The sequence below is a fragment of the Sciurus carolinensis genome, chromosome 6 (assembly GCF_902686445.1).
Source record: "Sciurus carolinensis chromosome 6, mSciCar1.2, whole genome shotgun sequence".
Taxonomy (NCBI): domain Eukaryota; kingdom Metazoa; phylum Chordata; class Mammalia; order Rodentia; family Sciuridae; genus Sciurus; species Sciurus carolinensis.
In genome coordinates, this window is record NC_062218.1 from 157,242,348 (window position 1) to 157,264,996 (window position 22,649).

At 47.7% G+C, this 22,649-nt stretch overlaps 1 protein-coding gene across 1 annotated transcript in view; it reads left to right on the forward strand.

The window, feature by feature from the left end:
* Dock2 (dedicator of cytokinesis 2) overlaps nucleotides 1–22,649 on the forward strand; it is a 407,762-nt gene that overhangs the window by 23,830 nt on the left and 361,283 nt on the right. The window contains exons 3-9 of the mRNA XM_047555786.1: nucleotides 3,779–3,819; nucleotides 4,893–4,948; nucleotides 5,409–5,505; nucleotides 8,439–8,587; nucleotides 13,183–13,318; nucleotides 15,335–15,489; nucleotides 19,316–19,397. Of these exons, the coding sequence (XP_047411742.1) occupies nucleotides 3,779–3,819; nucleotides 4,893–4,948; nucleotides 5,409–5,505; nucleotides 8,439–8,587; nucleotides 13,183–13,318; nucleotides 15,335–15,489; nucleotides 19,316–19,397 (716 nt within the window). The remainder of the gene's footprint in view (nucleotides 1–3,778; nucleotides 3,820–4,892; nucleotides 4,949–5,408; nucleotides 5,506–8,438; nucleotides 8,588–13,182; nucleotides 13,319–15,334; nucleotides 15,490–19,315; nucleotides 19,398–22,649) is intronic.

Sequence of the window (22,649 nt, forward strand, 5' to 3'; positions counted from 1 at the left end):
AATATTATATATTTCAACATAGAGGAAAATTATGATACTCTCAGGACCCATGGTTCAGATAAATATTAATATTTTGCCATTCCTGCTTTAGACATTCATTAAAATAAAAATCTCACATGCAATTGAAATCCTCCTTGACCTCTCCCCTATTCCATCTTTTCTGTACTGGGGATGGAACTCAGGAGTGCTCTACCAGTGAATCACATTCCCAACCTTTTATCTATGTTTATATTTTTGTCTTGAGATCGTCTCCCTGAGTTGCTGAGCCTGGCCTCAAACTTGAAACCCTCCTGACTCAGCCTCCCATGTTGCTGGAATTCTACCACCATACTGGGCTATGTCCAGGTTTTTGTGTCTCTATCAGATGTGTAGACTTTCACATCCTCATTTTAAAAAATGGTTTTTGCAACAATCCTGTGAGGGGAGGTGTTTTCTTTCTTATTTTATTGTCCAGAACCGTACGGCTCCAGTGACCCACCTGGATTGGCAGAGGAGAAAGAACTGGATCTTGAGGTTTTGGATTCTTCTTTGATGTTCTGAGCTATTTTGAATCTTCTCCCTCCCCTGACTGCTAGATTACTTGAGAATTTAGGCATTTTTCATATTAGAATTTGGGATGCAGCTAGGGAGGACAGTTTGAATAGCTGATAGTTTATTAATGTCCAAAAAATAATTTATTAATTTCCAAAAGCATTATTAAAAAATTTCCGTTTCCTTGTGTTCCTCCAGGACATGTGTCTTAGTCCCTTTAGGCTGCAGTAATAGCATACCACAGGCTGGGTGACTTAAATAACAGATATCTCTCACTGTTCTGGAGCTGGGAGATTAGCACCAGCAGGTCTGGAGTCTGGTGAGACATTGCTTCCAGATTTGCCCATGGCTACCTTCTTGTGCCTCGGATAGCGAGAGCAGACAGGGAGAGAGTGAGCTCTTCTGTAAGCAGGACACTAATCCCATTTGGGAGGCCCCATCCTCATGAACTGCCTCCCCAAACCCCACCTCCCACAATAGTCAAGTTGGAGGTTGGGACTTCATCTGAATTTGGGAGTGATACAAACATTCAGACCACAGCAATGCACTTTGTAAGTCTTATGTTAAAAAATGAAATTGGTAGTCTCAAGGAAAGGGTTCATAAGAATATCCCTCGTTGTTCCTGACCTAGAAAGAGTGTTACGTTCTGGCAAGTCACAGGATCTGATCGATGCTGTCTGACACTTATGAGCAGGGTGTCCTCTCTTTGGTTTTTTTTTCCCTGTGTGTCACTGTTATCTGCCCTGTCAGGTCTTGGAGCACAGCTGATTGGTGACCAGGTCAGGGGATTGGTGCCAAGGTCAGAGGTTAATGACCCAGCAGATTGGGGTTGTCAGGGAAAGTCAGGAGAACATGTGGAGATGGTGGTCAGCGCTTCCCTTTAAAGATCACTGTTTCTGGAAGCACCAGAATAGTGCCAGTACCATGTAGCAGCAGGGGCACCATTGGTGCTGGTCGAACCAGAACATGGATGCCAGGGGAAGAGCCAGTGGATTCCATGGTCAGGAGTGGCTGACCACCCTCAGCTGTCGAGAGCCTGGAAGCCCTTAAGGTGCACTTGTACTCGGGTCTCCAGGGTCACAGCAGGCAAAGTCTTTGCACCCAGGAAGTCAAGGGACCCTGAACGGAGCCCCTGCCACAGAGACACAGATGTGGGCATGAGCATTGGGTATGGACTGGCACTTCCCTGAGGTATTCCTGCTTTCTGGTGACCTTGGTGGCCTTGGCCTTCAAGTCAGTTCAGGTTAGTGCAACTAAGGTAACTTCATCTGGATTTGTGCTCTGCCTCCATCAATGTGCCTGAACAGTTTCAAGGGCTGGCTTTGAATTCACAGAGACTTGAACTTGGGTGCTGGTCACATGATCTTGACGTGCTACATCAACTGACTTGGACTTCAACATCATCTATAGAGTGGGAATGATGTTACTTAGCTCACAGAGTTGTCATGTGGATTAATTGACATAATGCATGTACGACAGCCGGCTTCAAGGCATCAGTGAAGGGTACCTAGTAATAGTGTTTCAAAGATGCAGCTGTATCTAACCAGTGGCAGGGGCAGAATTGCCACCAAAGGAGGCGGTTGTGCAGTGAATACAGGAGAACATCACCTCCGGAGTCAAATCCTTGAGTTTAAATTTCAAGCTGCGTGACCATCGGCAAGTTGCTTAATCTCTGTGCCTCTCTATTTTCATTTGCAAAACTGAAATGACAATAGCACTTCAATAGGATTGTTGTGAAGATGAATTTATAACTTGAAAAAAACAAAACAAAAACCTTTACCAGAACTGCTAGCACATAGCAAGCACTCAGGATAACTGCGGTTGCTAATTATTTTCAACAGTAATTGACAAGTAGCGTCAACCGAAAATAGAATGTGGTGCTTTGTGAAGAGGAGCTTCCATCACTGAAGCAACCAACTGGAAAGCAGCTTGGTGGGGTCCTAGGGGGCTTTGGATGTTAAGATGTTGGGAACATTGTATGCACACCAAACTCCCTCCCCACTGAGACGAGAGCCACAGTGACACGGCAGCTTACGTTAAAGTCCTGACACTCTCAGTCCCTAGCTGTGTGACCCTGTGCAAGTTGTTTAACTTCTCTGTGCCTCAGGTAGGCCACTTACCTGTAAAATGGGACCATAGCATGTGGTTGTTATGTTGAAGGTTTATACGAAGTGTCTAGGGTGACGTCTAGGGTGGAAAGTTCATTCCAGACCTTATGTTCTTCTTCTCTGGCCTCCTGCCTTCCTTCCTGTTTTCCCTCTTTCTGTCCTTTTCTTTTCCCCTCTTTCCTCTCACTTTCTATCACTCAAAAGAAAAGTCACGATGAGCCCCTTTTGCTTCAGAACTTCCTTTAGGCCCCTGCCTAAAGCTGGCTCGGGAGGGATCTCTCTGGGGCTTGCACCTGGGTCTGTTGAGAACATTTTCTGGCAATGGTCTGTCAGTCCGGCGGTGAGGGTCTGCTGATGGGTCACCTGGCAGGTGCCTTTCACTGACTAAGATGCCCAACACCACTGCCCAGCTGTGCCGAGTCACCTGTGAGCCCAGCAGACTCGCTACAGCCGTCAGCCTGCCTGTTTTGTGGGAGGACTGCATGCCATTTGGATTTCTGCTGATTGAATTGTCGTTGATATTCCTATAAAGGGAAGAATCCTTTACAATCCTGTCTTTACCAATCCCTGAACTTAGCTGTTTTCTAATGACTGACTTGAGCAAAATCACATTTTAGATACCATCTGCTGCAGTTAGAACTGTTGATATTATTTGGGGATGTTTGCCGAAGTCCCTGGGACTTCCTATGCCCCTACAGCAGGAGTTGAAAACATGCACAGGCTGGCAGGTAACAGATGAGGGAAGGAGCAGAGGCTGGGGGTGGGTAGCATCTGCTCTCTCTGATGGGCCCTGTTGCCCCTCACCACCTGCCCATGGTGGCCAGGGAGCTGAGGATACTGACCAGTAACACTGGGGCTCCTGATTTGTCAAAAGGAAATAATTTACATCTTTAAGTAAAATCCCTGTATCTTTCTCCCCCTGCATCTTTAGATGTTGCTTTGAGTTGTTGGCAACCAATCTGACAGATTTCAAAGACAAGGGCTTCCAGACTTGAATCTGTAACAAATGCCTCATGCAATTTGTAGTGATAAACAAAGCAAACCAAGCTAAAACCAAACCAAACCAAAACAAAACAAAAATGCCAGCCACAAACTGGGAAGAGTAATGAGAGACCTGTTTCTTTGTTTTCTCTTTGCAGACTGGTATAGGGGATACCTCGTAAAGCATAAAATGTTACAGGTAAGGTCACTTCATTTCCGTTTGGGACAGTCCTGCATGTCTTCAACTGCCACCCACCACCTGGGCAGCTCTCTCCCAGCATTGTTCCTCAGCAAGCTGAGCTCTTCCCTCCTTGCTGTGCCCTGTGCTCTCTGACCTCCCTCTGGCCCCTGTACCTTGGCACCTGCTCTGCTGCAGCCACCTCTCCTGGTCCCTGGCACAGCCTCTCCCTGCAGCCTTCTCTGATGCTACTTACATCTGATTTCTGCCCCCCGGAGTCCCTATGGGGTGGTGCCATTTTTATTTGACGTCTGATTTCTACTGCCGTCCTTTAGAGTCTGGGACATTCTTTTGTCTCCTTCTCTGCCTGATGTAGAAAGGGCGGGCTGGGTCTACTGTTAAGGACTTCTCTTACTCCTGCCTCACCTGACTCCATCCTCGCATCAAGAGTGGGTGCCTGCCTTGCCTGTTTGTTTTCTCTCTTGGACTCTAGCACAGTGACCAGGTGTCCCCAGGGTGCATCCTGCTTGGATTCACTGAGGACTTTCTGAGCAAATGTTGTGTCTCTTGTTAACTGAGACTATGCAGCAAGAACACAATAGAGGCTTCTTCCTTCTTTCTGATGTGCTATGCTGTGAAGCACCGTCCTACTCTTCTCTCCCAAAGAATAAGGAAGCAAAACCGGGAAAAGTTCTCAGATCCAACTGGCCCACGGGATGTTAGCTCAAGGCCAGCTGTTCCTGACACGGCTTTCCTGAAATTGGGCCAGTCAGGAAGAAACAGAGCACTTTTGTCTCACTGAAGGCATGACTTCGATGGCTTTTTCAGAAAGGCTGCCTTCCTGTCCCCCTGAGGGCATGAGCGGCCACGATGGGGTTGGAGCATCCTTTGGGACCTAGGGGTATTTTGGAATCTTAAAAAAACTAGATCTACACTTATGGATCTAGAATCCACCCCTGCTCTGATGCTGAGAAGATTCCTTTAAAGTTTGATGGTTTTAAAGGTCAATCACTGGCTTTTGGCAAAAGCCATGAAGACCTTGGTGAGTCATGGGGGATATGTCCTTTGATTTCATTTTATTTTGTCTCCAATAGGGCATCTTCCCTAAGTCCTTCATCCACATCAAGGAAGTAACTGTCGAGAAAAGAAGGTACCTGCTGCTCTTTGCCTCACTTGACCTTTGCCGTGGTTGTCGCTGTCCTGTTGCCTTTGCGACTGACTTGGCAGATGTACGGGGCACACAGCTCAGCTCTTTTGGTGCCTCTGTCTGTGCCTCTTTCCCTGGCTCCATGGGACAGCTAATCCAAACTGATTGGAGTTCAGCTTTGACTCCAAAGGGGATTAGTCAGTCTGGAGGATCCACCTCTCACTGGCAGCTGCCTCAGAACCTTATGGAAATGGACTAATCCTGAATAATGAGAGCACAGAGCCCACCCTGCTGAAGGGGCACGTTAAAAGGAAGTCCCTTATATTTGCATAATGTAATTGGTGTGGCTGTTGCATCTGATGTCAGGAAGGCTCTCAGCAGCTGTAGCTAAATGCACATCTGCCCACATCTTATTAACACCTGGGTCCCAATTTCATGCCATTCTCTCTCCCACCCTAAATAGAAATACTGAGAACATCATTCCCGCAGAAATTCCTCTGGCACAAGAAGTGACAACGACACTTTGGGAATGGGGGAGCATCTGGAGACAGCTCTATGTGGTGAGACTATGTGCCTGGGACGGGAGTTTCCTGTGACCTTTGTTTTATTTTAGGCTTAGCATTTAGCCTTCAGCGGGGCTGGCCAAGGAGGTTTTGTGACATGGAGAGCACACCTTCCCATGTGTGAGGACAACACGGCCCTGAGGGGTTAAGCAGCTTTCTCAAAGCTGCAGGCCCCATAGCTAGCTAGTGACAGGGCCTTACTAAATGGTCCTGGTGTGATCCTCGTGGTTTTTGTTTTGTGGTGCTAGGGATGGGACCCAGGGCCTCGGGTGTGTTGGTGAGTGTTCCACCAATGAGATACACAGTCCCTCACATTTTAACCTTGTGCAAAAGTTGTTGAATTTGGGTTTGCATATAAATCATCTTGATATCCGTAAAAGATATAGCTACTTCTGATGGGGCTCAGTGATCCACGTGTTTAATCAACTCAGGGCATCTGATTTGGTTTTCTCCTAGCAGTCACTGGGAAACAGTGCACTCACATATTAATTAACTGATGGCTATTGTCCAAAGATCTATGAAGAAGCTTCGACCCTGAAAAAACAAAGAGTACATCATGCCTGTGTTTTCCCTGTTTTGAAGCAAATCTAATTTAAAATCCTCCTTTGATGCTCCACGGCTCCTAATGAAAGCAATTAGCCGAGCAGGCCATTAAGCTGAGTGAAAACGTCAGCTCAGGCTTCTGCATGTTCCTTGCTGCACTGGGCACACCTGCTTGTGTGTGTGGCCATTTCTAGGCCACCCGTTATGGTCTTTAATGCTGACACCCATGTGGACATTTTATAATGTAGTGATTGGTACCCCAATACTACAAGCTCCTCAAAAAGTTGTCAGGACAGTGTAGTGGGTATAATCCATTTTGCAGAACCATCATAAAATACCTGAGGCAGGATACTTTATAAAGGGAGTAGGTCTATCTTGGCTCTTGGTGTCTGCCCTTGTTGGTGACCTTCTTGCTGCCAGGGTCCCAGGTAGGCACAGAGTATCACATGACAAGAGATATGTGCGTGTGTAGGTTTCTGTCTGATCTCTCTCCCTCTTCTTTTAAAGCCACCAGGATTCAGTCATGGGGACTCCATCCTAATGACCTTCTCTAATCACTTCCCAAAGGCCCCACCTCTCAGCACTACAGTCAGGTGAAGGTTCCACCTCTTGGAACCTTACAATGGGGATTAGATTTCATTCATGAAACCTCTGAGGGACACTCATCATATGCTAGCCATATCAGGGGTGGAGAGTGTGCTTGCAGCTAAAGTGATTTCCTGTTCCTCGCTACTTCCTCTTTGAAAACATCCGTGCCCGTGTACCACGGAAGCTCAACACATTCTGCTAAGAAATATTTGATTGGCAGGTCCATCACGCCTTTTGCTCCAGGACAGAAATCCTTTAACCTGTTATTTTAGGACCACCTCCATGGCATTTGCCATCTCTGCAGGCCACTGTGTCATATTTACTTCCTACCTAGATTGGATCCCTTTAGGTAGATAATTTAGATAACTTACTTGGATAATTAGATGACTTAGATAATTGACATAAAGAATTTAATTGCGTGCTGCACCATCCCAACCCCAGCTGGGGGCCTGCAGTACCAGGCAGTGGGTGCTGCCCACCCGGAGTTGGCAGAAACTCCATGGGTTTAAAGGCCCATGAGTTTGCCCTCACTTTAGATGCCAGCCCCAAAGCTGCCACATTTCTGTCAGACTTGGCTACAAACTCAGGGATTCCTGCTACTTTTCCCTGCCTGGGTGCCTTCCCCGCCCCACCTGGGCTCCATATTCCTTAGAACATCTCCCAGATCTCAGGAAAGTGCTGTGCACTTGAGGCAGTTTCATAATAAAAGACATAATTCAGGAAGTGCCAATGGAAGAGATATGTAGGGCAAGGTACATGGGTCACAGGGCTCCCACGTCCTCTCTGGGTGTGCCACCTTCACACCTTCTGGGAAGCTCCTGGAACTTTATTGCTCAAGAGTGTGAACTGAAGTTGCAGTACATCAGCAGGATTGATCAGATCATTGGCCCCTGGTGATTGAACTCCATCCCCAGCCACCCCGTCCAAATGTGGGGTGACAGGGAGGGAGAGGAAGAGGGCTAAAAGTACAACCCCCTGAACCACTGTGTATCTTGATGCTATCTAGGGGCCACAAAAAGTTGTCTCCTTTGAATGAACCCAGGTAGCCTTTTGCAATAACAAGATGTTCCTGTCACTCTGCATCCTTCAAGGGTTTTTGGAGCACAGCACCAGGAACCAGGGACAAAGACCAAATGTGTGTGGATTTTATTATGCCACATGCTCTTTGTCTAGCAGAAAACCCAAAGGGTCTGGCACGATTGGACGAACATCACTCAAATACATTCAGTGCTGCTAGATGCTGCTACTGTGCCCACCAGGGGCCAGCCCCGCCCCCTTAAAAAAAGAAATCACGAGTTGCACAGGGTATTGGAGCCCTCACCGTGGATCTGCACCTTCTTACCCCCTTAAGCAGAAGGACAGAGGGAGAGTGAGGAGAATCACGGATGGGCCAGTGTCGCCTGGGGCCGTATTTTGCACCACCCAAAGCTGTCATGCATCCTGCACACAGCCCACGCTTTGGGGAGTGCTGCTGTCCAAACACCTGAAAGGACCTAAGCTCTGGGACCTCCCTTGTAGCAGAGCTCCTCAGCATTTCTGTTCAACAAGCACCTGTGTCAATGAGTCAGAAGTCACCTTTCCTTTAAATAGGAAGTGATCGGGATTGTGACTTCTGCTGTTGAGAGCCCACAGGCCCGGGGAGGAATTACATCCGTGGCTGAGCACACCATCCAACCCCCGAGTGCTGGCTGGGGTGCAGCAGCCTGAGCCGGGCCTTGAACAGCTGCCTGCCTTGGCCCTGCTGACCCAGAGCCTTCAGCCCAGGTCATTACGGATTGTTCCCTTGTTTCTTCTCCTAGACCAGCAAGAAGGAGCGCTTCCTGCAGGTGCAGTCCATGATGTACGACCTGATGGAGTGGAGATCCCAGCTCCTCTCGGGGACGTTGCCCAAGGATGAGCTGAAGGAGCTGAAGCAGAAAGTCACGTCCAAGATCGACTACGGCAACAAGTAACCTTGCACCTCTGAAACGCTGTCTTCCCCAAGACCTTCTTCTCCTCTTTCCCTCCCAAGAAGCTTGGTTTCATTTTTAGATGCGTGTTTGCCACTTTCTATTTGGGAGAAGGCGGTTACCAAGGGCCCTGCCTGTGTGCCTTTGTTATCACCGCCGGGGACCCAGGGACAAGCAGGCAGAGCCTCCTTGCTTATGCAGTGCTTATTAGCGGGAGGAGAGATTTAGGACACTCATTTAACCAAGTTCTGAGGGATTGGGGAGCGCAGTCACGCTGGTCCTTTCAGCTTCGTTGTCATTTTATCCCTGCATTTACAAAACTGTCCTTTAAATCCCAGTGTGAGACTTGAAGCCTCTTCTCCCATCCTAAATTATCCAAGCCACATGCCACCAACTAACTCACAGGCACAGCGACAGAAGTATTTCCAGAAAGGGGAAGGCAAGCAGGAATTGGTGGGCCTTTGAATGAAGTTACAGAGAAAGCAAAATAGAGAAAACAAAGTAATCCTTTGAGGCAGGGTGATCACTGCTAATAATAGCTGTGACATTATTGTCACCCCTGATCTGAGTTTATTTGGCACAGGATTTTGTGCCACCTATTTTACATGTGACTGTCTCATTTAATTCTTCCAAAAACTCTTGGAGGCATGTGGTTTGATTATCCCAAGGTTTGGGGTGAGGAAGTGGAACTTGTGCAGAGTCCCACAGCTAGTAAATGGCAGAACCAGAATTCAGACAGTGGCCAGAGTCACTGGGCTTCACCACTCTGCGAGGTGGACAGCATTTGAGAAGAAGGGCCTCCTCCTCCTGTGTCCGGATTGCCCTCCAGCCTCCTCTCGTGTGTTCATTCATTCAATCAGCAAGCATGCACGGAACACGTACGGTTGGGCTGGTTTCCCATCACGTGTTGGGGCTGCAGAAACTAAAGTCCCTACCCACTAAGAGATTACTTGCCATTTAGGAGTAAGTCATGAGTTGATGTGAACTGTGCCAAGTTTGAGGACTTAGGAAGCAAGGGTGCTCTTACTTTGACCTGGAGATGAAAGTCAAGGGAGGCTTCCTGGAGGAGAGGGCCCCTAAGGGGTGGTAGGCTAAGAAGGGGAGTGCGTGGCATGTCAGGAGGCTGCCAAGAGCGTGGCACTCTGGACTGAGGGGAGGTGGAGGAGTGCGCCCGAGGGGAACGACGGGATTTTCCCAGCAGCCTGGCTTTCTTGCTCTGCCAAGTGCCCTAGGAAGAGGAGCCAATGAAGAGAGTCAGTGAGTCTACCGTAGAGCTGCTTCCCACACCAGGACCTGGTCCCTGCACGGGTTCCCTATCGGTATCTGGAAAGTGTGTGCAGATCTGCTTATAAGGCTCGATGTCCCCAAGTGATGGGAAGGGTTCGCCCTACAGCAGCTGCTGCCGGCGGTGTGATGGTTCTTTAGCGTGGCAGCCAGGAGTTGGGGTCACATCTGTGACCTTCAGATGCTACTTCCTCAATCAGGACTCCTGACAAGCAGGACTGGGGAGGAAGGGCATGGCGGTGCTCACGGAAGCCCTCCAGGATTTCCTGCACTCAGGTGCAGCTGAGCCAGGGGCTCCCAGCCCCCCAGGGCCTGAAGCAGCTGTCACCTCCCTCCTGTGCTGCCTCTTCTGCTACTGGGGAGCTCCTCTGAGACCTCGACTGTCTAGTTCGTCACCATGGCCTGTGCCTGGGTCAGGGTCTGCCACCGTAGGTGTGCAAGGAGCAACACCCAAATGGGTGGAAGAGGGTGGTGAGAGGGAGGAGCGGAGGGGCTGCCCTAACCCAGGCTCTCCTCCGCGCCACCTCCCTGCCCAGCCCGAGCTTTCGGTTCCAGTCAGCTTCCTCTGGGGAAGTGAGAGATGCCCTGTTGCAGAGTTTGGGGGCCTCACTGAGGGGCCCCTTGCTTCTGCTTCCCGTCCCGGTCTACTTCAGCTGCGAGGGAGACACAAGTGGGCGCTTTAGCTTTGGCCTGGCGTCTGGGGGACTCAGGCTGCCATACGGCATGTGAAAGCCAGGAGGCCCAGGGTCTGGGCAGCACTGCAGGGCACCAGGAGGAGCCCCGAAGCAGGGCGAGCCAAGTCTTGGAGGAGTGTGGGGACCTGTTCCTTCCTTCCACATTCCTTCATTCAGACCCCACACTTCTGTGGCACCTGGGAGGGCCTGAGGGCACAGAGGTATACAGAATATGGCCTGTTTTTACGGACAACTATCAGAAGAGCAAGGAGGAAGTGCTGGTGATAACTTGCTGAGTGTTCTCCACACGCCAGGTGCTCTTTTAGGTACTTTCCGTGTCTCAACTCAGTTCCACAGCACAGTGACTTTATGAGGCTGTCATTAGCATTCTCCCGATTTCTCAGATAAAGAGAAAGAAGCTCACAGAATGATTGGGTGCTTTGACCCAAGAGGCAGTGGAATTTGAACGAGGGAGAGGCTGGGCCAGGGTGACCAGAGAGATGGTGGGGGAGAGAGAGGCAAACAGGAGGGTGGAGAGGAAGGCAGACAGGGCTGGACACTTGAGAACCCGAGGGCCAAGTGCAGAGATTTGGACTCGCTCCAAGTGCATAGGAGCCAAAGCAGGAAACATTCCTGTTTTCTTTACCTTTTTTCTTTTTCAAAAGGCTTCAAGTGGGAACTTCTTTCCCACCCTCATCTTGGATTCATTTGATCACTTTCTAGAACAGAAAAGAGCCACGGGGCTACTTCCTGAAGAGAACACGTCAAATTGCTCCCTCCCCAAACCACCAGCTGTGAGCTCAGGATGGTGGCGGCTATGGAAGGACAGCCTCTCCTGACCTTGGCCCTGGCAATCCTGTCAATCTTGCCACGACCGTTAAAGCTTCCCAAGTTCCAGGGGAGGCTGGTAATGGACAAGCTCTTTGGTATCCAAGGAGTGAGGAATCCTCAAATGACTTCTCCAAATCCCAAGATAGCTGGACCTGGGAGGATGTTTTATTCATGCATTTTAGAACTGAATCCACTTTGATAAATTTTGAAGAGAGAGCCAGAGAGATCTGGACATTAAATTATGTATCGACTCTGCTCCCTCTTTTCCGAGGTCACAGGCACCTCTGCTCAGCATTAGCTGCATGCGTTTGTCCCCCCTGAGCATCCTGGGAGGGAGCGTGGCCCTGCAGCATTCTGAGTCACATCTCGTTGGGAATTAATTTCCTAATGAGTGTGGACAAGTGGGTGATCCTTGGCTCCCTTCCACTTGCATTTTGATGAGGCGAGAGATGTGCCTCTCAATTTGATTCTCAAATAAGAGATGAAGACCTGGGCTCCTTCATTTGTCCTTGCTGCCCTTCTGGAGTCTGGTACCAGGTAGAGGTGCCCGAGGAGGACCTCTGTTGACCTTTCCAGCACCTGCGTGATCCATCTCCCTCACCCATCTGTGAGGACAGCCAGGGTTCTGCCACTGAGCGCCAAGTGCACAAGCAGCTTCAAGTTAAGGCCTCTGTAACCCACCTGCCCTCCCAACCCAACCCATGACGGCGCCCAGGTTCCTCTTGTCTAGGGAGGCTCTGCAGAGGTTAGGAGTGCAGAGCGTGCTAGTCTTTACTAGCTCTGTGATCTTCAGCAAATTAGCCCCCCGTCCCCAATCTGAGTATTTCAGCATTGCTAGGAGGATGAAAAGCATTGTCACATGTGGATTACTTAACATATGGAACTCATCCTAACTGCTTTGTGAGTACTTGCTGTTAGCACTGTTGATGCCAATCAGACCGAGAGACGCTGCTGAAACCAATCAATACCTAACAAGCTTGTGGCTTGGGAGTCTGGCAGCTGAAGAGCAGCCATGGCTAACAATCGATATATCTGAGATTGCATCCCCACGTGGCTATTTTCAAATTTTTATTGAATAATATTTGAGAACATGTGTGTGTGTGTGAAAACAAAGTGCATGGAGATACGCACCTGCCTCCTTTGTCCCTGCCGCCTTCCCCGCTCAGATGCCCCTCTTCCTCACAGGTGACCCCTATTGGTAGTGTGCTCCTTTTTGGTCCGGATCTTCCCCTGTTCCTGTTACTTTTATACGTATACCCATGTGACACATCCAGCCTGTTTTTTTGTTTGCTTTTTGTTTTGTTTGATTTTTTTTTTTCACACAAAACACATTGCATCCTTCTGTGCTTTTTCTTCACTGATATATTTATGTCATTAAACATATCAAAATTGCATAATCCTTTTAAGCCCTTGGTCTTCCACCCTGGATCACAGTTCAGCTGTTCGTCCTCTGACACACACACACACACACACACACACACACACACACAGATCTTAACACTTGGCTGATGCACACTGGACCGCGACACACCTTGCTGCACTCTGTGTGTTCCTCTCCATGTAACCTCACAGGAGATGCCACGTTTGAGACCAGGGCTGTGCGGTGCGTCCCAGTCACAGTGCTTTCCTGGGAGGCGACTCTGCACTGACTCACCTCCCTGGCTGTGTCTGAGGCCGTCTGTTTGGGTGACACATGTCTCTGTGACCAGGGGTCCTCAGACTGGTCGAACTTCCCTCTAAAACCTTCTCACCAGCATCCCGCAGGCCTCCCCGATCTCTGTTCACCTCCAGGTTTTGCTTTTCAGAATCCTCGAGCTCGATCTGATCGTCAGAGACGAGGATGGAAACATCTTGGACCCTGATAACACCAGTGTCATCAGCCTGTTCCACGCGCATGAAGAAGCTACTGATAAAATCACAGAGCGCATCAAGGAGGAAATGGTGAGCTTTGCTAAACGGGCTTTGGCCAGCGAGGCAGGCATTTAACACATCATAAACTTAAAATAATAGGCTAATTAACCAGACTGTGTGTTATTCAAGGGGCCATCTGTCCTGTGACCTGAAATGATCAGTAATCACACACACTTTATTGTGTTTTTGTACCCAGATCTGTATTTCATTCAGCATGCATCCCAAAGGTAGTTAAATGCCAGGCAAGTTTCCTGGTCTCTTGGAGCTTTTGGATTCCAGAGATGAAGACCAGAAAGATAGTTAAAGAGTAAATAAATAAATGAAAAATTAATTCCAGATGGTGATACATTTCTAAAAGGCAATCAACTGGGGTTTTGTGACTTAGAGTGAATGAGGAGCTACTTTAGAAGACCTGGCCAGGAAAGGCCTCTGTTTGGAGTGAACTCTGAGCAGGAGCCTGAGGGATAGGCAGGCACTGCCTGGGAAGGCCTGTGGTCAGGGCAGGGGGAACAGCAAGTGCAAAGGCCCTGAGGCGAGACTGACTTCTGCATGTTTGAGGAATAGAAAGTCCAGTGGGTGGGGCAGTAATTTGGAGAGTGGGTGGCAGGATCTAGCTCTCCAAGGAACTGAGGAGTTGTGGAAAAGAAGAAGGAAACATAGTCCCTGATATTAGGAGTCACTTAGTCTTGATCCTAGTACAATGACAAGCCAACAGGACACTTCAAGGAGGAGTTAATTAATATAATTTACATTTAAAAAAGAATACTTTGCTGCGTATTATTTGAAAGCAAGTTTACTTTTAGGTTTTTTAAGGTATGATTTGCACATAGTGAAATTTACTCATTTTAAATCTAAAGGATCTTAGTAATATATAATGTTGAATCAATTCCCAGCACAATCAACACATAGAACAGTTCCATCGCCCTCCATGTTTCATTGTAGTCCTTCAACATTCCCCTTGTTCAGCCTTTTCTAGGGTTGCATGTGAACAGGAAGGTTCGGCATTAGTGTCCTGTGTTAGACTTCCTTTAACTCAGCACGATGTTTTGGAGGCTCAGGCTATTGTGCATATTAATGGGTTGGTCCTTTTCATTGCCAGTTGATATACCACTGGCCAGTTGTTAATGGTATATATTTGATGATATATGTATGTGTGTGTATATATGTAAAATGGACCAATTGATTTGGGCACATGGATACATGGATAGTTTCCACTTTAGGGCTTTATTAACTAATGCTGCTAAGAACATTTGTAAACAAATCTTTGCATGAACGTGTTTTCATTCCTTTTGGGTAATACTCTGCAGTGGAATTGATGGGTCATGTGATAAGTGTGTGTGCAACTTTTCAAGACACCATATCCTATTTCCCAAAATGACTATACAGCTTGGCACCCCCACCCCAGCAGCATATCAGCGTTCCAGTCCTTCCAACATGCGGCATTGCCAGTCTTTAACCATAGCCGCCATACTAGTTAATGTGTAGTAACTCATCATGGTTTTAATTCTCATTTCCCTGCTGGCCCCTGAGGTCGAGCATCTCTTAATGTACTTGCCAACTTTTTCCATTTGATTCTTCTTTCGTGAAGTGACTGTTCAAATAGTTTGAACCTATTTAAAATGGGTGTTTTTCTCATTAATCAGTTGTCAAATTATTTGTATATTCTAGATACAGATTCTTTATGAGATATGTTTTACAGATTTCTTCTAGTATGTGCTTCATCTTTTCTTTTTAAATGTACTTTTCAAAGAGCAAAAGTTTATAGTTCTGATAAAGATCATTTAAGCATTTTTTTCCTTCATGAAGAAATAATTTTATGAAGAATGTGGGGTCTGTGGTGGTGTTTCCAAGGATAGGAAGATCAAGGTCAACAGAGTCGAAGTGACTTCTTTCAGATTGCAGAAACTTGAGAGTAGAGTGGGTATAGTGCTGAAATATTTAGGCTTAACCCTGAGTGACTCCTAATATCTGGGACTGTTTCCACTGTCTTCAATGGTGCTGGGCTAATATATCCCATCTTTCTCTCTTCTTCCTTCCATGGCTTAGTCAAAAGACCAGCCTGATTATGGAATGTACTCCAGGATCTCCTCATCCCCCACCCACAGCCTCTATGTCTTCGTGAGGAACTTTGTGTGCAGAATTGGGGAAGATGCTGAACTCTTTATGTCTCTCTATGACCCCAACAAGCAAATGGTCATAAGGTAGGTGTGTTCAGCATTGCCTGACCTCTGTGTATGTGGGAGGTTGAAGTTGACAGAGCACCGAGCATCTTTTCTTTCTACTATCACTTGCGGAACCAATTCCCAGATGGAGGAAGAGCAGCCTGAGAATGTGGAAATAATTCTTTGGAAGTGTGACTTGCCACCAGGCTTTTTCTACAGTGGAATTATGGTTATAGGGTTTTGTCAGTAGGTTTTGATGACTAGAAAACAACCAGAAATTTCAAGATTCACTGGTCACATTGGATAGAACAATACCTAGTTTTATGGAATTTGAGAAGTGAATGATGGAATGTCCACATCCTCACCTCTGTGTTTTCATTTTTCTTGACCTTAGGAAGGCTATTGATCATTCTTAAGCATGAGTTTCGAATTCTACAGAATATGAGTGCTACCCTCTCAGGGTCATTTCTTTCAGGTTTTCGTGAGAAACATGTGGAGCATGGGCCTGGAACATGTTGCTACTTGCATTAATAGCTCTTGGGACTGGAGGAAGGGAAGGAACTTCTGGGGGCCTTAACTCAAGGAAGGGAAAACACCTCTGGGAATTCCAAGGAGGAGACTTTGGAGCATCAGTAGCCCCGACTGTCAGGCATCTCCTGTGACATCTCAGACAACCTTCCTCCCAGGGGACCAGGGCCTGTCCCCTGCCCTGGGGTTTGGGGCCAATGGTCACTGATTGACACATTAAAATGGAACTGAAGCATTGTCTCTCTGCCTTCATGGATATCTTCCTAGCTTGGGCGTCAGGATGATTGGATGGAATAACACACAGCACATTGTAAATGGTAGTGCTTTAATCAATCGTGACTCTCCTGAAGATATTGGTGAAACATGGAGGGGCGGTCCATTTAAGAAGACTGTGCTAAGTTCTACAAATGATTGCATTTGATCCTCATTAATCCCTGCCATTTGGGTGAGAAAAGGAAGACCAAGGAAGTGAAGCAACTTGCCAAGAGTCACACATATTTATAAATGGCAGAGCTGAGATTTCAGGTCCATCTGATTTCAAAGACAAACCATTGCCTGTCACCAAGAAATGAGTTGCATCAAAAATCAAAACTGGTTTTCACCAGACTTTCAGCACCATTGGAGTAGAAAGCTATGCTCTGTGGCACGCTCAAGATACTCAAATTACAGTCAGCCCAGTATACCTGGTTTGGCTTCAGTGCATACAACACTAAGAACAAGTTTTTCTGTTTCCTTAGAACCCACTTTAAAGTGACCTGTGTGTCATAGGCTCCTTGTGGGTCCCTGACAGCCACTTCCAAGGCTCCGTGAGAAAGATCCTGAAAACATTGTTGGGATCTTCCCTATCTGTCAGAAAGCATGAGGACTCCTTACTGCCACATTGATGAGGGTGTCTGGTCCACTGACCCATCTCAGTGATGGATGGCCTGAGCCAGCTTTGGGGAGGGAAGTGATGGATCAGGAAGATGGCAGCTCTGTTCCCTGATGAACCACCCTGGATGATGTGCTCGATGGGGCATGCGCGAGAGATGCCTCAGAGAGTGCCAGAGACATGGAGCAGCCTTTGGGAGTGGGGAGGTGCGAAGTGAACAGGAGGACCTGGAGGTTGAAGACCAATAAAACTAAAAGAGGAGAGATCAGAGAAAGACAGGAAGAGAACTGCTTGAAGAGAGGGGTAGGGAGATTTGGAAACACTTCCATCAGTCTGACTCTGCAGAGCTGCTCATTCTCTGAGGAAACAAATCTCCACTCCTGCCTGCTCTAGCCAGGGTTGCCTGCTGCAGACAACAGAATTATGGCCTCCTTAGCATGACCCAGATGTGGACTGGAGAGAATTTTTCTGGGACTGATCTTTTCATGTTAGGTTGAATCATGGTCAGATTCCCAGAGGATTCCTGCAGAAATCTGGTTTGGGAAATTGAAAGTAAAGTTTTGTCGGGCAAAGAAATAGGAGTTCTGGCATCAGGCCATGGTAATCTTATGTCCAAAAGAGCCCAAGAGGGAATTGAATTGGGCCTCCTCTTTTTCTGAGAAGGGCATTTTCAAAGGCCATCCCACCTGTCCTGGTGGCTTGAGCCTTCAGGTTTTATCACCCAGGTGTCCCAGGCAAGGATGGATGGAGCCAGCTCAGACCTCTAAATTGCTTTTCTTATTTATGATCGCATTTCTCCTAGAAGAAAATTGCTGGCTCCTGCTGTTTGGATGTAGCAGGTTGGGTCACTAAGGGGCTGGCTACATGTGATGGAAGGTACTGGAAAATGCCTATGCATTTCAATAAGAACAGTCCCTAAATAAACAGAAGGAAAGGAATGATATATATGGGTTCACTTTTTTTTTTGGACAGAGTCCCCCTAGTTCGCTGTGAGTTCCACAAAATTTTTTTAGATTACTGAGGGGGTTCAAAAAAGGATGAAAATGTACTTGTAATTTGACTTTTTAACCATTGGCTAATTCGGGACTCTGCTCATTTTTGCTATTGGTTCCATTTTCTTCGTGAACTTTGTTCAAACTGCCTTCATTAATCTTCCAAGGATGAGTAGAGAGAAAAGCAAGATGTGAGTGGGTGAGAAGCTCTGTGAAGGGAGGCGATCCCCTCAGCTTTGCTGACGTCACTTATCACGCCTCTGGAGATAACTTGGGTTTGGAGTGTTATTTACTTTTTCTAATTCAAAATAATGGGCATTTATTTGGCACAAACTATATGGTTCTGGTGGCCTGGAAAACCTAGTGACTCAACTCAGCGAGCTGTGCCCTTCCTGTTCTAAGTTAGACCAGTGCAGACTTCCTGGCTCCTTGGCATGGCTGCACTGGCACTGTGGTCACTCTGGGGGCCTGGTGACTAGAGGAGGAGAGATGGTAAGTGAGTACCACGGCATCGGTGCCAGAGCATCCCTCCGTGATGGCACTTGCTCAGTCCCTGCCCCCTCAGGAAAATCCTCAGGGGCTCCATTATTCTTAGGGTACAGTCTGAATCCTTTCATGGCCTAGAAGACCTACATGGTCTGGCTTCTAACTTTTCTCTTACCATTTAACCCTTGAATCTGTTTCTTAGCTGTATCAAGCAAAATTTCACATAAATAGTATGACAACTGCATTTAAATAGTTGTTTCAGAGTATCTTGGATAGTGGTTAAGCTCCTGTATCAGCATCACAGAGTGACGTTCCATTCAAGGAAACACTCCTGCACTCGAAGGATAATTAAAAATGATTCAAATCTTCACTCAGCATCAAAAAGGAGGGAGACTGGAAGCCAGGTGTGGTGGCACACACCTGTAATCCCAGAGGCTTGAGAGGCTGAGGCAGGAGGATGGCAAGTTCAAAGCCAGCCTCGGCAAAAGCAAGGTGCTAAGCAACCCAGTGAGACCCTGTCTCTAAATAAAATACAGATTAGGACTGGAGATGTGGCTCAGTGGTTGAGTGCCCCTGAGTTCAATCCATGGTACCCCGCCCTGAGAAAAGGGGGAGTGGGAGACTGGAAAGAGCAAATATATTCATAAGGTCCCAAAAAAGCATTCTGAAATAGTTTTCTTTTCCATCCTTTTCTCAGTAACCTTTCAGCTGCTCTTCATATTAAGCACTTGTGCCAGAAAGTGCTTGGGGGATGGGGGAGGGGAAGAGGGTGTGGCTACATGTATGTCCATCATTCTTTCCTTGCTTCTCTAAGTCTATCTGCCAACACAGTCGTCATCTCTCAGAGGCAAGGACCATGTCTGTCACAAACTCTAGCAACTAGCCAGCTGCCAGCCTGGTGCAGGCACATAGTAGGTGCACAGTGAATGGTTCTGACTGATGACTGAGGAGCCCCTGCAGTAACAGGCTACCGCTCATCTTCCCACAGTGAGAACTATTTGGTGCGGTGGGGCAGCAGGGGCTTCCCCAAGGAGATCGAGATGCTCAACAACCTGAAGGTGGTCTTCACGGTGAGTGTTCCCCTCTTCTTGTCACCATGTCTACCTCAGGAGGATCTGATCTTGGAAGTGAGGCTGGTCCATTTGGTCCAGAGGGGGTGTGGCCTCAGTGCAGGGCTGTGTTCCTGGCTTGCTGGAGAGAGTCAGAGCTGGCAGAGGCATCTTGCGCCTGAGGAAGCGTTGGGGGAGACAGGTCTTCTCCTTCACCTTCTCTCTCTTCCTCCCGCCCTGTCTCCTTCTCCCTCCTGCACACACAGAGAAGAGCACACACCTCTCTGAGTAGTGATACCTTGGTGCCGGTGGTGCAGCCACCATCCTGACTTTCTAGTTAATTCATAGCTAACTTGGGTTCCCTCTTTTGGTTCAGACTTTTCTGGAAACCTAAAATGTATATGAAAACCCCGCACTTTCCTACAACACTGGCTGCCTTGGCAAATTGAACATCATGAACATAATTAATCCTGGACGACTGAAGGTCTGGCGGGGTGTTAGGAGTGTCCTTCTGAACACTGGTCCCCACTGGGAAGGCTTACCTGTAGAAATGTTAAAATTTGTCGTTTGGATGATTTATTTCTGAGAGCGAACTGGGCTTTTTAGCTGTGAGCAGGGGAAGCAATGGAAGAAAGGAGGTAAATAAAGGTTATAATTTCCAACAGAGACCACTCTCTCTTCCCTTCTTCACAGGCCATGTTTAGAGTGTGACCTCAGGACCCTGAGGATATCATTTCCTTTGGGGACAAGACCACCCATGAGATTTTTCACTGTGTTGTCTGCATTAGCACAAGAAGTGGCAGAGGTGGAGCCCGGGAGGGGTTTGGGCATTGACCAAATGGATGAGCTGGGTCCAGGAGTGACCGACATGCTAGATTAACCTACTGTGCTCTACCATGATTTTCCAGTTACAGCCCATTAAGTGCAATGTCTTGTGTCACCTCGAGATAGATTGTGGTATAGCTGATTTATTTTGTTTGTTATTTCCTGAAAAATAGGCCACAGGCGTGGGATAGGATCATAGGTTCTAATTGGTTAGACAGAGTTTTCCTGGCATATACAAATGTGCCTCGGTCCGGTTCATTATCAGTTAGAAGGAGGAGCCTATTTGTTTTCTTGATAGATAGGAGTGCCCCACAGGCTTCCTGATTAAACCATGAGACAGATGCTTCATGAGAGAGGAGGATGGGGAATCAATCAGTGCTTCTGTTTGCAGAGAAGGCATCCTTGGTGTCTGCAGGAAGGAAGGGCATTGGCGAACCTGTGTCACATGGCATTAATGACGATGCGGGTTGTCTTTGTGGAATTCTACCTGGGCTAGGGCTCTGCTTCTCAGAACCAGGGAACTCGAGGACTCTGGTTCCACGGGCTGCTGGTTCCCTCAGTTGAGATGGTGGGAGTGCTCACTTGGGGAGGAAGATCATGGAGGTCTCACAGCTTGACTCAGGAGTGACCCCATGAGCGCCTGCTATGTGTGAGCTCTGTGCTGGGTGCTGAGAGATGGCAGCAAATAAGCGGATGGGGTCCCTCCTGCCATGGTGCAATGTGGGGGCGTTAGATAATAAATCAGTGAATAATGAAGCAGGAACAGTGGCAGAAAGCACTGCAGGCAACACGGATAATCAGAAGTGAGTGATGTGACCGTGTTTTATCCTTTCAACTGGGTGAAACGGTGGTGCTCAAGTTAAACAGGAGCTAAGGACTGGCAGCCCCCACCCTGGTTGGCCTCTGTCTCTCCCCTCTGGATGTTAGTTCTTTCTAGTCTCCTCTTTGGGGGCAGGTTTTCAGTTCACCAGGCTCACAGAGCTGGCATGAGGATCTGGCCGACAGTTGACATCCCCTCTGCCCAGAAATATTCCCCCTCTTAGGCTGGGCAAGAGGAAAGCAGTATGTACTGCAGGGTTCCTTCCCTGAGACTCAGCCCATCTGGGGTTGCTGCTGACACACGGGAAACAAGAGTGAACAGTAAAAGGAATGCTAACACCACTACACCAGGTGGCACTGAGGTTCCATTATCCTGCCTCCCCCAAACATTGGAACTGAACTTGAGAACTTCACTTGATGGGTTCAACCAAAGTTCTTCCAAGTAGAAGTGATTGAGAGACACTGCAGATTGGAGGCCAGTTCTCAGTAAGGATTGCTCACGTGCACACCCTCCGAGAAGAATCTGTGTTCAAGCACTGTGCTCTAGCTAAGACTCTCCAGGGCCTGGGCGTCTCTGATGAAGCCGTTCTTAGAAATCTGCATCTTCCTTTGAGCAAGACACAATCTTTACAGAGATTAGGGCAGATGGGGCTTCTCTAGGGACCTTACAGTTTCATCTCAGGTATTGGTCAGCTAGGGATGCCGCAACAAAGTACCATGGATTGCTTGGCTCAAGGAACAGAGATTTATTTCCTTATGGTTCTGGAGGCTGATGTCTGAGGTCAAGAGGTCTGTGGGGTTGGCTTTTCTCTGGTCTCTGGCCTCTCTTTATGGATGTCTCCTCCCCCTGTGTCTTCCCATGCTCCTCCTCTGTGTGTCTGTGTCCTGATCTCTTCTAAGGACACCTTTCGTGTTTGATTGGGACCCACCCTAATGACCTCATTTTACTTAGTTACCTCTTTAAAGACCTGTCTCCAAATGTCACATTTGGAGGTACTGGAGGACAGGATATCAACATATGGATTTTGGTTGTTGGGCTGGAAAGGGACACAATTCAGTCCACAAAATCTGGACCCCTTCAGATTCCAGGACCTTGGTGGTTCTGGGATGGCTCTGAAAGACCAACCTAGATTCTGCAGAAATATGAATAATCCCAGTGGGAGGAGAGAAGTAATTAAGGATGGAGGACATTAGGAAGGAAGCAGGGTTTGGGTTTTTAAGGATGGAAAGGCTGTGGATGTGCAGAGGAATAAGAGGCACGCGTTTGAGGTGGAGGCGGGAGGGGTGGGTCAGGAAGAAAGAAAGACCCAGGGTTGAAAGTGAGCCTCGCGTTTATGCGGAGCAATAAAGAAATCTTTGTGACAAAAATAGAGTCTGATTTTCAGAAAATGGTGGGGACCATTTGGTGAGGACAGCTGGATATATTATGTCTAGGACCTTTCATGTCAACTAGGAAAGATTAGCACCACTAATAGGGTAGGAAATAGCGAGTTGTTAACGATGGGGCGAGAGGAGTGGAAGAATAAATGTGGTTTCTAAGGACAAGTTAGATCTCAGGACTGCTGGGAGGAAGGAGTCAGGCAGGCCAGAGAAGAGGCCCTTCAGTCATTCAGATGGACATAATTGGAA